The 15,320-nt window shown below is 48.0% G+C and overlaps 1 protein-coding gene across 2 annotated transcripts in view; it reads right to left on the bottom strand.

Annotated features, from left to right (window-relative positions):
- Positions 1-15,320, bottom strand: part of vwa5b1 (von Willebrand factor A domain containing 5B1) — a 273,838-nt gene that overhangs the window by 102,493 nt on the left and 156,025 nt on the right. For both annotated transcript variants that reach the window (XM_072477742.1, XM_072477743.1), the window contains one exon: positions 10,190-10,402. In XM_072477742.1, coding sequence (XP_072333843.1) covers positions 10,190-10,402 — 213 coding nt within the window. The remainder of the gene's footprint in view (positions 1-10,189; positions 10,403-15,320) is intronic.

Genomic DNA, 15,320 nt, shown 5'->3' with positions numbered 1-15,320 from the left:
ATTACCAAATGATGAAGCGACAAAAGAGAGCAATAACCGAAATGCAACGACACTTTGGGATCCTGCTTCCCCCTATCGGGGTAGCTCTTGCAATGAAGGAAATAAGGAAGATAGCAAAAATCCTGGAAGAGGTAGCAAACGACACCACTGAAGCATTGACAGAGATAAATAATGAAATGGTGGCAATAAGAACCGTAGCCCTACAAAACCGAATGGCCCTCGATTACCTCCTTGCAAACAAAGGTGGGACTTGGGCCGTGATCGGTTCGGAATGTTGCACCTACATCCCCGATAGTTCGGAGAACATCACCCACCTCGTGGATCATATCCGCAAAGAGGTTAAGAAACTGCATGAAACATCAAGGGATGGGTGGTTAGATTGGTTATTTGCCGGATCATGGGGGTCTTACCTAGTGCATGGATTGATAATCCTGGTAGTTGTAAACTTGTAATAATGATGCTTAGCTTCCTAATGAAATGCTTGTGTAAAAGTGTCAGTGCAACAGTAATTTCTCAACAGTTAATGCAGCAACATGAAGCGAGCCTTAACGAGTTAATGGATGTAAAAGTAAGTGCTGAGGAATATGAGGAAATTATAGAAGTGCAAATAGAATGGGAGAGACTGAGACGATTGGCTATGGATTAGAAGTTATCATGAAATGATAAAAGGGGGGAATGAGAGTTTGGCTGATGATGGATAAATGAGAGTTTGGCTCAAGATGGATTGGAACTTTATGGGGAAAACAAAATGTTAGATAAAGCTGTGTGTGAAGAAATGTCAAGACAGGTTTTTGGTAGCAAGCTGTATCACTTGTTTTTGTACCAGACAAATTGCAGTAACGGCCTTGGGAATGGGTGCGCTAGGCTTGAAGATAATTATAATTGAGGGGGCTGAATTATAATTGAGCTAAAAGCACAGATAGAATGTGAGGGGGCTGCCCTCAGCAATGAACCAAAAATGTATATGAGCTGCTGTTAGATGTATTGACTTTTGCTTACTGTTGTAACTCTCAAGAGATACAGTGGTCTTAGCACCGGCCGAGAAATAAACATATGTTAAAGTAACGAGGTGTTCGACTGATCATTTCATCCGGACTGGCTGCAAAAGAATCCTCAAGCTCTCCCAAACAGATCCTCTCTTTACATCTCCTATAACTGCACTAACACGAACACCAACACTAACACTAACCTTTCTCTTTTATCTTCTCTTGCAGGTTTGAAGCTAGGTATTTACATTGTGGGGGCGATTCTCCAAAATGGAGACTAAGTGTTCACGCCGTCGTGAACGCCGGTCCAGCCTCCCTTCCCGGCGCCAAATGGGCACCGCGCCACCCCACGCATGCGCAGTTGGGCCGCGCCAACCCATGCATGCGCAGTTGGGCCGCGCCAACCCATGCATGCGCGGGCACTTCTTCAAAGCTCCAGCCCCGACGCAACATGGCGCGGGGGTTCTGGGGCCGGAAGCGGAAGAAAGTAGGCCCCGGGGGGGGGGGGTGAGGCCGGCCCGCCGATCGGTGAGCCCCGATCGCGGGCCAGACCCCATTGGAGGCCCCCCCCTGGTGAAGGAGCACTTTTGCCCACCCCACAGGCCGCCCACCACCCCTTTGCACAGAGTTCCCACCGGCAGCGACCAGGGGTGAACGGCGCCGCCGAGACTATGCCATTTCCGCGCTGCCGCTCAGCCCATCCGGGCCGGAGAATCGGCGGCCCCGCCATGGACAGCGGCCCGTGGCCGCGCCACACCAAACGCACTGGCGCAAATGGCGCAGATTCTCCGCATCTCAGAGAATCGGGCGCCACCGTCGGGGTGGCGTGGCGCAGTTGCAGGCCACTGTCCACGTCCCGCGCAGGGCTCGGAGAATCGCACCCTGTGTACCTTGTGTTGCCCTATTATGTATTTTCTTTTCATGTACTAATTGATCTGTTGAGCTGCTCGCAGAAAAATACTTTTCACTGTACCTCGGTGCACGTGACAATAAACAAATCCAATCCAATCCAATCTGTCCATGTAACCGAAGGCTCCCATTCCTGGAACTATTCTGGCAAATATTTTCTGAACTCTCTCCAAATCTTTCACATTCTTCCTAAAATGTGATGCCCAGAATTTGATTTGGGGCAAACTAATATTTTATATGAATTTAGCAAAGCTTCCTGAACTATATATAAGCAGCACCATCCTGCTGGAGTAACCTGCCCTACACCTTCACTGATTTGTATGTAAAGATCCCAGGTCTCTCTGCAGCCCTGTCTTTAATGCTTTCCTGTCACATGTTTGTTCATTTCACCAGCTGCTCGGTTTCTTGATGACAATTTCCTGTGTTCTTTACGATATTTCCGAGTTTCATGTTATCATGTTGCCCGGTACTGCCAAGTCACAGAGATGAATGTATATCAGAAACACCAGTGCTCCTGGTACTGAACCTTGAACTGTATCATATATTCTTATTTTTATTTGTGATGGGGATGTGGGATTTGCTGGCTGACCTAACATTTATCAATCCACCGTTGTCAGTGTGGTTTTATGAAGGGTAAGTCATGCTTGACAAACTTGCTTGACTTCTTTGAGGATGTAACCAGCAGGATGAATACTGGGGAACCTGTGGATGTGGTATATCTAGACTTCCAGAAGGCGTTTGCTAAGGTGCCACATAAAAGACTGATCCAGAAGGTGAGATTGCAGGGGATTGGGGTAGAGTTCTAGATTGGATTGAGGATTGGCTGGCTGACAGAAAGCAGAGGGTCGAGATAAATGGGTCCTTCTCTGGCTGGTGAACTGTAACTAGCGGAGTGCCGCAGGGGTCAGTCCTCAGACCACAACTGTTTACAGTTTATATAAATGGTCTGCAAGCAGGGACAGAGTGTAACATAGCACAATTTGTTGATGATACTACAATAGGTGGGAAAGCAGGCAGTGAAGAGGAGATACAGATGGATATCGATAGGCTAGAATATTGGGCCAAAGTTTGGCAGTTGGAGTTTAATGTGGATAAGTGTGAAGTTATCCATTTTGGCGGAAAAAATAGAAAGGCAAATTATTATCTAAATGGAAAGCAGATTCAAAATGCCCCTGGGCAGAGGGATCTGGGCGGCTTTGTTCATGAATCACAGAAAGTCGGTTTGCAGGCACAGCCGGTAATTAAAAAGCAAATGGAATGTTAGTGTTTATTGCAGAAGGACTGGAGTGTAAAAGTAGAGAAGTGTTGTTGCAATTGTATAGGGTATTGGTGAGACCACATGTGGAGTATTGTGCCCAGTTTTGGTCTCCTTATTGTGAGGCAGAGAGTTCCACAAATTCACCACCCTCTGCGAGAAGTAGTTCTTCCTCATCTCAGTTCTAAATCTACCACCGCTCAACCTATATCTGTGACCTCTCATTCTAGATTGTCTCACAAGGGGGGACATTTGCTCCACGTTTACTTTATCGACCCCTTTTAGTATTTTATATACCTCTACAGATCCCCTTTCATCCTTCTAAACGCCAAAAGGCGAACTGTTTAATGTCTCCTCATACGTCAACCCTTTCATCCCCGGAATCAATCTGGTGAACCTTCTCTGAACTGCCTCCAATCACCACATCCTTCCTCAAACCGGGTGCTCCGGTTTCCTCCCACGGTCCAAGGAAGTGCAGGTTGGGTGGATTGGCCATGATAAATAGCCTTTGGTGTCCAAAAAGATTAGGTGGGGATAGATTGGAAGCGTGGGCTTCACGAGGGTGCTCTTTCCAATAGCCGGTGCAGACACGATGGGCCGAATGGCCTTCTTCGGCACTGTAAATTATAATTATAAATAAGGAGCCAAAACTGGACACAATACTCCAGATGTGGTCTCACCCACACCCTATACAATTGCAACAACATTTCTCTACTTTTACACTCCAGTCCTTTTGCAATAAACGTTAACATTCCATTTCCCTTTCAAAGTTATCCATTAAAACTATCCATTTACTATTGAAATAGTTACAATATACCATTAATTTCTCATGACTCAAATGTTTGTCCTGCATGTCTTTCGCAGGATTTTACTCAGTTTGTTGCAGCAGACTCCACCCACTTTCAACAATGACAATTCTTCCGCTTAATGATATAAAATGCAAAGTCAAGTGGAGAGAATTTTATTAATTACTCAGAGCGAGGTTTGCTCGTATAAATAAGTCACATCTCAAAGCTTTCCAAGCAATCTATACAATATGGACCTAGACAGAGTAACCTGTGGACCTCAATTGATTTCTAATGCTAGTTTTTTAGAATTTGTAATAGTTGTTTTATAATGGTTTTAAAGAACAATCTGTGTGTAAGTTTCCTCTGCAGTCAGACAGCGTTGCTTTTGCAACAACTATTTTATTTACTCTGTTAAAACATAAGAAATACATTAAAACAATTGGACCAGAACTAGAGACCCTGAAATGGGGCAGCACTAAGGTTAACACTGCTGTCTCACAGCGCCAGGGACCCGGGTTAACACTGCTGTCTCACAGCGCCAGGGACCCGGGTTAACACTGCTGTCTCACAGCGCCAGGGACCCGGGTTAACACTGCTGTCTCACAGCGCCAGGGACCCGGGTTAACACTGCTGTCTCACAGTGCCAGGGACCCGGGTTAACACTGCTGTCTCACAGCGCCAGGGACCCGGGTTAACACTGCTGTCTCACAGTCCCAGGGACCTGGGTTAACACTGCTGTCTCACAGTCCCAGGGACCTGGGTTAACACTGCTGCCTCACAATGCCAGGGACCCGGGTTAACACTGCTGTCTCACAGCGCCAGGGACCCGGGTTAACACTGCTGTCTCACAGTCCCAGGGACCTGGGTTAACACTGATGTCTCACAGTGCCAGGGACCCGGGTTAACACAGCTGTCTCACAGCGCCAGGGACCCGGGTTAACACTGCTGTCTCACAGTCCCAGGGACCTGGGTTAACACTGCTGCCTCACAGTGCCTGAGACCGGGTTAACACTGCTGTCTCACAGTCCCAGGGACCTGGGTTAACACTGCTGCTTCACAGTGCCAGGGACCCGGGTTAACACTGCTGTCTCACAGTCCCAGGGACCTGGGTTAACACTGCTGTCTCACAGTGCCAGGGACCCGGGTTAACACTGCTGTCTCACAGCGCCAGGGACCCGGGTTAACGCTGCTGTCTCACAGTGCCAGGGACACGGGTTAATACTGCTGTCTCACAGTGCCAGGGACCCGGGTTAACACTGCTGCCTCACAGTGCCAGGGACCCGGGTTAACACTGCTGTCTCACAGTGCCAGGGACCTGGGTTAACACTGCTGTCTCACAGTGCCAGGGACCCGGGTTAACACTGCTGTCTCACAGTGCCAGAGACCGGGTTAACACTGTTGTCTCACAGTGCCAGGGACCCGGGTTAGCACTGCTGTTTCACAGTGCCAGGGACCCGGGTTAACACTGCTGTCTCACAGTGCCAGGGACCCCGTGTAACACTGCTGTCTCAGTGCCAGGGATTTGGGTTAGCACTGCTACCTCACAGTGGCAGGGATCCAGGTTGGCATTGCTGCCTCATAGCGCCAGGGACCCGGATTAACACTGCTGCCTCACAGCGCCAGGGACCCGGGTTAACACGACTGACTCACAGTGCTAGGGACCTGGGATAACACTGCTGTCTCAGTGCCAGGGACCCGGGTTAACACTGCTGTCTCACAGTGACAGGGGCCCGGGTTAACACTGCTGCCTCACACCGCCAGGGACCCGGGTTAACACTGCTGCCTCACACCGCCAGGGACCCGGGTTAACACTGCTATCTCACAGTGACAGGGACCCGGGTGAACACTGCTGTCTCACAGTGCCAGGGACCCGGGTTAACACTGCTGTCACACAGTGCCAGGGACCCGGGTTAACACTGCTGTTTCACAGTGCCAGGGACCCGGGTTAACACTGCTGTCTCACAGTCCAAGGGACCCGGATTAACATGACTGACTCACAGTGCTAGGGACCTGGGATAACACTGCTGTCTCAGTGCCAGGGACCCGGGTTAACACTGCTGTCTCACAGTGTCAGGGGCCCGGGTTAACACTGCTGTCTCACAGTGCCAGGGACCCGGGTTAACACTGCTGTCTCACAGTGCCAGGGACCCGGGTTAACACTGCTGTCTCACAGTGCCAGGGACGCAGGTTAGCACTGCTGACTCACAGTGCCAGGGACCCGGGTTACCACTGCTGTCTCACAGCGCCAGGGACCTGGGTTAACACGGCTGCCTCACAGTGCCACGGACCCGGGTTAACACTGCTGTCTCACAGTGCCAGGGACCCGGGTTAGCACTGCTGTCTCACAGTGTCAGGGACCTGGGTTAACACTGCTGTCTCACAGTGCCAGGGTCCCGGGTTAACACTGCTGTCTCACAGTGCCAGGGACCCAGGTTAACACTGCTGTCTCACTGCAACAGGGACCTGGGTTAAAACTGCTGTCTCACTGTGCCAGGGACCCGGGTACAATTCCAGTGTCTGCGTGGGTTTCCTCCGGGTGGTCCGGTTTCCCCCCACAGTCCAAAGATGACCAGGTTAGGTGGATTGGCCATGCTAAATTGCCCCTTAGTTTCCAGGGATGTGCAGGTTAATGGGGTTATGAGAATAGGGCCTGGGTAGGGTGCTCTTTCAGAGGGTCGGTGCAGACTAGATGGGCTGAATGGCCACCTTCTGCACTGTAGGAATTCTATAGTTGCAGTGATCAGCTTGTAATTTGTTGTTCTACAATATAGTTCTTGCAGTGGCCAGGCAATTATTCATCTTTCTGTGACTCTCAATCAGCGCAGGGATAGGTATTGATGTTCACCATCTGACTGAGCGAATTATTTACCTGTTACATACCTACCTGCTCTTTATTCCATTGCAGAGGTGACAATCAACCTTATTCCTGTCCATTAAACCTTTCCCCTCACTTTCCCAACACACACTTATCCTTCCACATCCACAGTAGTATCCTAGTTGTGAACCTGCTTCCCTTTCCCACTGGCCTATGCCCCACCTTTTAACACCAGCCATCCCCATGTGACTAACCTGCAGCCGCTGTAACTTTGTGATACTGTCCGTTACCTACAATCTACAGTGGAGAAGGAGGCCATTCGTCCCATCAAATCTGCACCCGCCCTTGGAAGGAGCACCCCACTTAAGCCCACACCTCCACCCCATCCCCCTAACACAGTAACTGCACCTAACCTATTTGGACACTAAGGGTAATTTAGCATAGCCAATCCACCTAACCTGCACATCTTTGGAGTGTGGGAGGAAACCAGAGCACCCGGAGGAAACCCACGCACACACGGGGAGAACGTGCAGACTCCGCACAGACAGTGACCAGAGGCTGGAATTGAACCCGGATCTCTGGAGCTACCATCTACAAGTCAGGAGTGTGATGGAATACTCTCCACTTCCTGGGTGAGCGCAGCTCCAACAACACTCAAGAAGCTCAACACCATCCAGGACAAAACAACCCGCTTGATTGACATCCTGAGCGAAATTCTCCTACCCGCCCGCCACATTTCTGCCCCGACCCGCCGGCGGGAGTCTCCGTTACGCCGGCCGGTCAATGGGGTTTCCCATTGTGGGGCAGCCCCACGCCGTCGGGAAACCCCCGGGCGCCGGCAAAACGGAGACTCCCGCCGGCGGAGAATGATACCCCCTATCACCCACCTTCAAAATCCACTCCCTTTACCACTGACGAACAGCGGAAGTAGTCTGTTTCATTTAAAAGCTGCACTGCAGCAACTCACCAAAGCTCTGTCAACAGTTACTTCCAAACCGTAATCTCGACCACCAAAAAGACAAGGGCAGCAGATGCCTGGGAACCCCACCACCTCCCACCTACTCACATCCCTGACTTGGAAATATATCACCTTTCCATCGCTGTCACTGGGTCAAAATCCGAGAACTCCCTCCCTAACAGCACTGTGCATGTACCTACACCTCAGCGCCTGCAGTGATTCAAGGCGGCAGCTCACCACTGTGATGAATGTAGGAATTTCAGATATATTGTATTATGTATTTGGTGCCGTAAGTGGTAAAAGCTTGGGTCAGAGTGTGTGTGACTGAAACAGTCATGTTTTTAAAGAATCCTGGTTTGCTACACAGCCAGGTTTTTTGGGCCATGATGTGGAGATGCCGGCGTTGGACTGGGGTGAGCACAGTAAGAAGTCTTACAACACCAGGTTAAAGTCCATGTGAATGAATGAGGAAGGAGCAGTGCTCTGAAAGCTAGTGATTTGAAACAAGCCTGTTGGACTTTAACTGGCTTTTTGGGAGCAGAGGTGCAATTAAAGCATCATAAAAGTTTACGCCAATGGTTTTTTGTTGATATCAAGAGGGTTTCCTGTGGTGTCGTTAATTAGAGGCACTGGGCAAAATTCAACCGAAACATTTTTAAGTATCATTTTGAGCGGGTGCTTCCCGCTGGCTTTTTGGGTGAGATTCACACCGGTATTCACCCACATTTAGTTATTTATTGGAACCTTCAGGAGTCGCTCTCTGGTCTCACCATATTTAAAATATTTTTCAATGTGGAGCTGAACTCGCCACGAGACCGACTCCTCAGAAATTAGGGCACTATTTTGAGAGGGTCCCACACTTCCCCCTTCACCCTGACAATGTCATCACCCACACGTTACACCCCCACCCCCAAGTAAGGGCACCCTACTAAGGCATCATTGCGGGCCCCCCCATTTACAATCCTCCCCAACCTCTATTCGGGCCCCCTTTCAGGACCCCACCCTTCACCCCCCAACCTTTACGATGCTCTGCATACCCGCCCTTCATCCCCACCCTTCATATCCACCTCATCCCCGTTTCATGGGCATGCCCCCCCCAGGCCTCAACCCTTGGTAGTGCCACCCTGGCAGTGCCCAGGTGCCAGGCCAGCAGTGCCAAGGTGCCAGTGGGAGTGACAGGGTGCCATCCTGCCCTGCCCTTGACTATCCAATGGTGTCATTATGCCTGGTCCATGTTTGTGTGGACCAGTGCTGATCATCACCCTGGAGAAGTCTCCCAGGCGCGGTGGTTATGTCCCAGGTGCTGGGAGAATCCGGCCAATGCATATTTAAATCAGCCAAGTATGCATATCTGAATCTCACCGAATGAGGGCGAGGTCCAGATCGTGACGTCTCATGAGGTTTGGTTGAATCTCTCAAGACATTGCGAGTGTTGTGAATCCTGTGACAGGCCTCTCGCGAATTCAACTGCCTCATCCTGACACCAAGTCGGGTGCGACTGTATCCATCGTGTTCAGTCCAGTGCGATGATACAGTTAATGGGAGGAGCAAGGGGCTGAAGCAGCCGGGCGTTGTGATTCAGAGTTAGCTTGTGGCTGGAAGGAGAGCTGAGATGTTTCTGAAGAAACACAGCCAGAGGTTCTGCATGGTTCTGACAGGGGTCAGGTCTGTCTTTTCAAACAATCTCAAAGGACATCTCTGTACAGCAAGTATTCCTGAGTGCTGACTGTATTTAAAAGTGGATTGGGATCGGAGATGGTTTTGTTGTTTGAGTGGGAATAAAGATCGCGGTTAAGGGTTATTGTGTCACTCTGTTGTTTAATATTGTTTAAAGGGTAATTGTAAGCAATTTTCCTGTGCGATGTTAAAGATATTATAACACTGTGTTAGTAATAAAGTTTGTTTTAATTTACCGTATCCCTATTTCTTTGTGAAATCCCTCCTGGGGCGAGATATCCTTTCCTCACAGTCTGACAGAATTAAAATAAAATATTGGGGTTTGTGTCCCGTATCCGAGCCACTGTTGGGGTCTGATCCGGGATTGTAACAGTGATCATCATCTTCTCAAGGGAAATTCGGGATGGGCAATAAATGCTGGCACCAGCCAGCGACACCCATATCCCTTGGACAAATAAATTAAAACATTTTTGGGGTCAGTTTCTACCCATTAATTACCACTTTTTAAAGAGTTATCCCACCTCTAAAATACAGATGTGAACACAAATAAAAAGCTATGATTAATATCCAGAATCAAATGATCCCAATAATTTGTGTTAGTTTGTGGAAGCGAAGTCTATTTCATTTTTAGGAGGTAATAACTTGTAATGTTCATCCTCAGAAAATTATTCAAGCAGTGTTTCTATTCCTCACCTACACCTTCAACTGGTCTCCATAGAGGAAGCAATTCCAATCCATCTCCTCCAGTCCCACTCCTTCCCATCCCACCAGCTCACCCACTCAGCACTCAGCATGACTCACCGGATTGGGTCTCGTTGCCAATTGATGCACCCCCTGTGGATGACCTGGAGTTGATGCTGCCATCGCTGTCCGCCGTGTAGTCTCCTGTGGCTACCTTATGTGGACTTAATTGAACATCCAGTTCCTGGCTACTTGAAAGACAATTCTGATGCAGCAAAGATGGTCTCCTCTTTCCAGAAAATCTTGACCTTGTGGCATTTCTGCAATAATCTGCTACCTGCAGTTGGGAATTACCACAATATAATATTATTGTCACTCTGAGCTCCAGTGAATCTAAGTGTCTATGTTCTCAGATGTAACAGAGCGAAAATGTGATCATCAACGAATAAAGTACAGAAACAGAGTAGGTACACCCACAGTGCTCTTAGAGCCAGACTGCCAGGATTTTTATCCAGTGACAAATAACAATGTTGAAAGGGACTTTTCAGACTCTTGCCATCACCTGTGCTCTAACACATTTGCACATTCAGCTTCTGACCAGGTTAATATTCTGCTGTTTATATTGTTGTACATTCATGCTTAAAATTTCATTTCTGCTCTGAACATTTTACAATAAACTAGGGACCGACCAGAAGCTTCCGGCTCAGAGTTGATGACCTGAGTCTGAGCGTCGGACACTGTGACACATTAGGGAGGGTAAAAGGTTCCCGGACGCTGTGTTCCAGGAGACAGTCACACCCCTTAGACTAACTACCTTGAATTCGGCCAGTGGTCAGGGAGAGGAGGACGTGGATGTGAGTGAGGCAGGTAAAGGGATCCTAAATTCAGGACCGGAGGAGCCTCAGCTCTTCACCTTGTCTAACAGGTATGAGGTACTTGTTCCCTGTGTGGGTGAGGAAAACGACTGTAGGGAGGGTGAGCTAGCCGACCACTGCATCGTGGTACAGGAGGCCATTCAAGCAGGGGAACAAAATGACAAGTGTAGTTGTAGGGTTTCTATAATTAGGGGACCATCTGGCATCCTTTGTAAAAAGGATTGAGAGTCCCGCATGGAATGTTACCTGCCCGGTGCCAGGGTGAGGGACGGTGTGTTACCTGCCTGGTGCCAGGGTGAGGGACGGTGTGTTACCTGCCCGGTGCCAGGGTAAAGGACGGTGTGTTACCTGCCCGGTGCCAGGGTGAGGGACGGTGTGTTACCTGCCCGGGCGCCAGGGTGAGGGATGGTGTGTTACCTGCCCGGTGCCAGGGTAAGGGACGGTGTGTTACCTGCCCGGTGCCAGGGTAAGGGATGGTGTGTTACCTGCCCGGGTGCCAGGGTAAGGGACGGTGTGTTACCTGCCTGGTGCCAGGGTGAGGGATGGTGTGTTACCTGCCCGGGTGCCAGGGTGAGGGATGGTGTGTTACCTGCCCGGTGCCAGGGTGAGGGACGGTGTGTTACCTGCCCGGTGCCAGGGTGAGGGACGGTGTGTTACCTGCCCGGTGCCAGGGTGAGGGACGGTGTGTTACCTGCCCGGTGCCAGGGTGAGGGACGGTGTGTTACCTGCCCGGTGCCAGGGTGAGGGACATCTCTAACCGGCTTGAAAGGATATTGGAGCGGGAGGGGGAGGATCCAGTTGTGTGGTCCACGTTGGGACAAACAACATCGGCAAGTCTTGGAAAGATAACCTGTTGGGGGATTATGAGGAACGTGGAACAATATTAAAGAACAGATCCTCAAATGTTAGAATCTCTGGATTACTACCTGAGCCACGTGCAAATTGGCATAGGGATGAGAAAATTAGGGAAGTAAACACATGGCTAAAGGAGTGTTGCGGGAAAGAGGGTTTCCATTTCATGGCGCATTGGCATCAGGATTGGAATAGGAGGGATCTGTACCGTTGGGACGGTCTCCACCTGAACTGATCTGGGACCAGTGTGCTCACAAAAAGGATAAATAGGGTGGTCACAGGGACCTTAAACTAGCAAGTGGGTGAGGGGAAAGGAAGGATAAAACTACAGGAAGTGTAATGATTAATGAGAACCAGAGCAGCAGTTCAGTGTGTGAGGAGAAGATAGAGGTTAATAGGATGAAGAGGCAGGGCCAGTCTAACCACCACGGAGGAGAAACAAAACATAAAAAATCTAAATGTAATGTGCCTGTGGGAGTGAAAGTTGGGGATGAGGCTGAGTGTTATCAGAGATTAATAAAGTTCAGAATGTGTGAAAAGCCTAGTGCATAAGAAAATCGTGCAAGGGAAAGAAAAATCAGTAGGATATATTTAAAAACGATATTCTGAATTGTGCATGCATTTAGATACAAGGTCAATGAGCTGACTTCACGGAGACAAATGGGTTTGATTTGGTGGGATTACTGAAACATGGTTGCAGGAGGTCCGGGATTGGGAGTTAAATGTCCAAGGGTACTGAGTATTTCGAAAGGATAGACCGGATGGAACAGGAGGTGGAGTTGCTTTATTAGTTAAAGATGACATCAAGACTGTATTAAGAAATGATATTGACACTAAGGGCCAAGATGTGAAATCGATCTGGGTGGAAATAAAAAACAAGGGAAAAAACTCCTTGGCAGGACTAATTTACTTCCAAAATGAGGCAGAGTATAAACCAAGACATAATGAGGGTTTGTGAGAAGGTACAACAGTAACCATGGGTAATTTTAATATGCATGTTGACTGGATTAATCAAATTGGCAAGGGTAGCCTCAAGGAAGGTTTCATAGAGTGTGTGAGGGATTGTTTCTTCGAGCAATATATGAGGGGGCAGGTTATTTTAGATTTAGTATTATGTAACGAAGAAGGGCTGATAAGTAGTCTTGTTGTTAAGGATCCTCTTGGAAGGAGTAATCACAGCATGCTGTGAGAAGACAGAGTTCCATATTAGAGTTTTAGCATTGGGCAGAGGTAATTGTACAGGCTTGAGGAAAGAGTTGGCCCAAGTAGACTGCGCACAGATAATTGAGGGTAGGACAGTTGAGGAACAATGCGGATGTTGAGGGAGATATTAAATATCTCTCATTTAAAGTATATTCCTGAGATGAAGAATAATTGTAAAATGGAGAAAAATGTTCCATGGCTAAACAAGGAAGTCAAGGAGGGCATAAAGGCAAAAATTAGGGCACACCAAACTGTAAAAGCTAGTGATAAGCTGGAGGATTGGGAGAACTTTAAGGTTCAATAAAAGGCGACAAAAAATAAAATCAAAAAGCTAAGATGAAATACGAAAGGAAACTCGCAGAAAACATCAACACTGATACCAAAAGCTTCTTTAAGCATATAAAGAGGAAGAGAATAGTTAAAGTAAATGTTGGCCCTGTAGCGGACGATACTGGTGAGGTAATAATGGGGAACACAGAGAAGACAGAGGCACTGAATCAATATTTTGCCTCTGTCTTCATGGTCGAAGATAATAAAAATATCTAAAAATGGCATTTAATGCAGAGGAACTTGGTGCAATTACCATCACTAGGGGGACGGTATTGAATAAACTAATGGGATTAAAGGCAGATAAGTCTCCAGGCCATAAGAACATAAAAACATAAGAACTAGGAGCAGGAGTAGGCCATCTGGCCCCTTCGAGCCTGCTCCACCATTCAATGAGATCAAGGCTGATCTTTTGTGGACTCAGCTCCACTTTCCGGCCTGAACACCATAACCCTTTTTCCGTTATTCTTCAAAAAACTATCGAACTTTATCTTGAAAACATTTAATGAAGGAGCCTCAACTGCTTCACTGGGCAGGGAATTCCATAGATTCACAATCCTTTGGGTGAAGACGTTCCTCCTTAACTCAGTCCTAAATCTACTTCCCCTTATTTTGAGGCTATACCCGCCAGAGGAAACAACCTCCCCGCATCTATCCTATCTATTCCCTTCATAATTTTATATGTTTCAATAAGATCCCGCCCGCGTCCTTCTAAATTCCAACGAGTACAATCTCAGTCTTCTCAACCTCTCCTCGTAATCCAACCCCCTCAACTTTGGGATTAACCTAGTGAATCTCCTCTGCACACCCTCCAGTGCCAGTACATCCTTTCTCAAGTAAGGAGACCAAAACTGAACACAATACTCCAGGTATGGCCTCACTAACACCTTATACAATTGCAGCATAACCTCCCTCGTCTTAAACTCTATCCCTCTAGCAATAAAGGACAAAACTCCATTCGCCTTCTTAATCACCTGTTGCACCTGTAAACAAACTTTTTTGCGACTCATGCACTAGCACACCCAGGTCTCTCTGCAAGGCAGCATGTTTTAATATTTTATCATTTAAATAATAATCCCTTTTGCTGTTATTCCTACCAAATTAGATAGCCTCACATTTGTCAACATTATATTCCATCTGCCAGACCCTAGCCCATTCACTTAAACTATCCAAATCCCTCTGCAGACTTCCGGTATCCTCGGCACTTTTTGCTTTACCACTCATCTTAGTGACGTCTGCAAACGTGGACACATTGCACTTGGTCCCCAACTCCAAAACATCTATGTAAGTTATGAATAATTGTGGGTCCAACACTGATCCTTGGGGACACCACTAGCTACTGATTGTCAACCAGAGAAACACCCATTAATCCCCACTCTTTGCTTTCTACTAATTAACCAATTCTCTATCCATACTACTACTTTACCCTTAAAGCCATGCATCTTTATCCTATGCAGCAACCTTTTGCATGGCACCTTGTCAAAAGCTTTCTGGAAATTCAAATATACCACATCCGTTGGCTCCCTGTTGTCTACCGCACTGGTAATGTCCTCAAAAAATTCCACTAAATTAGTTAGGCACGACCTGCCCTTTATGAACCCATGCTGCGTCTGCCCAATGGGACAATTTCCATCCAGATGCCTCGCTATTTCTTCCTTGATGATAGATTCCAGCATCTTCCCTACTACCTAAGTTAAGCTCACTGGCCTATAATTACCCACTTTCTGCCTACCTCCTTTTTTAAATAGTGGTGTCACGTTTGCTAATTTCCAATCCGCCGGGACCACCCCAGGGTCTAGTGAATTTTGGTAAATTATCACTAGTGCATTTGCAATTTCCCTAACCATCTCTTTCAGCACTCTGGTATGCATTCCATCAGGGCCAGGAGACTTGTCTACCTTTAGCCCCATTAGCTTGCCCATCACTACCTCCTTAGTGATAACAATCATCTCAAGGTCCTCACCTGTCATAGCCTCATTTCCATCAGTCACTGA

This window comes from Scyliorhinus torazame, chromosome 16 (genome assembly GCF_047496885.1).
Source record: "Scyliorhinus torazame isolate Kashiwa2021f chromosome 16, sScyTor2.1, whole genome shotgun sequence".
Classification (NCBI taxonomy): Eukaryota; Metazoa; Chordata; class Chondrichthyes; order Carcharhiniformes; family Scyliorhinidae; genus Scyliorhinus; species Scyliorhinus torazame.
This window is presented reverse-complemented; position numbering and strand designations above follow the sequence as displayed.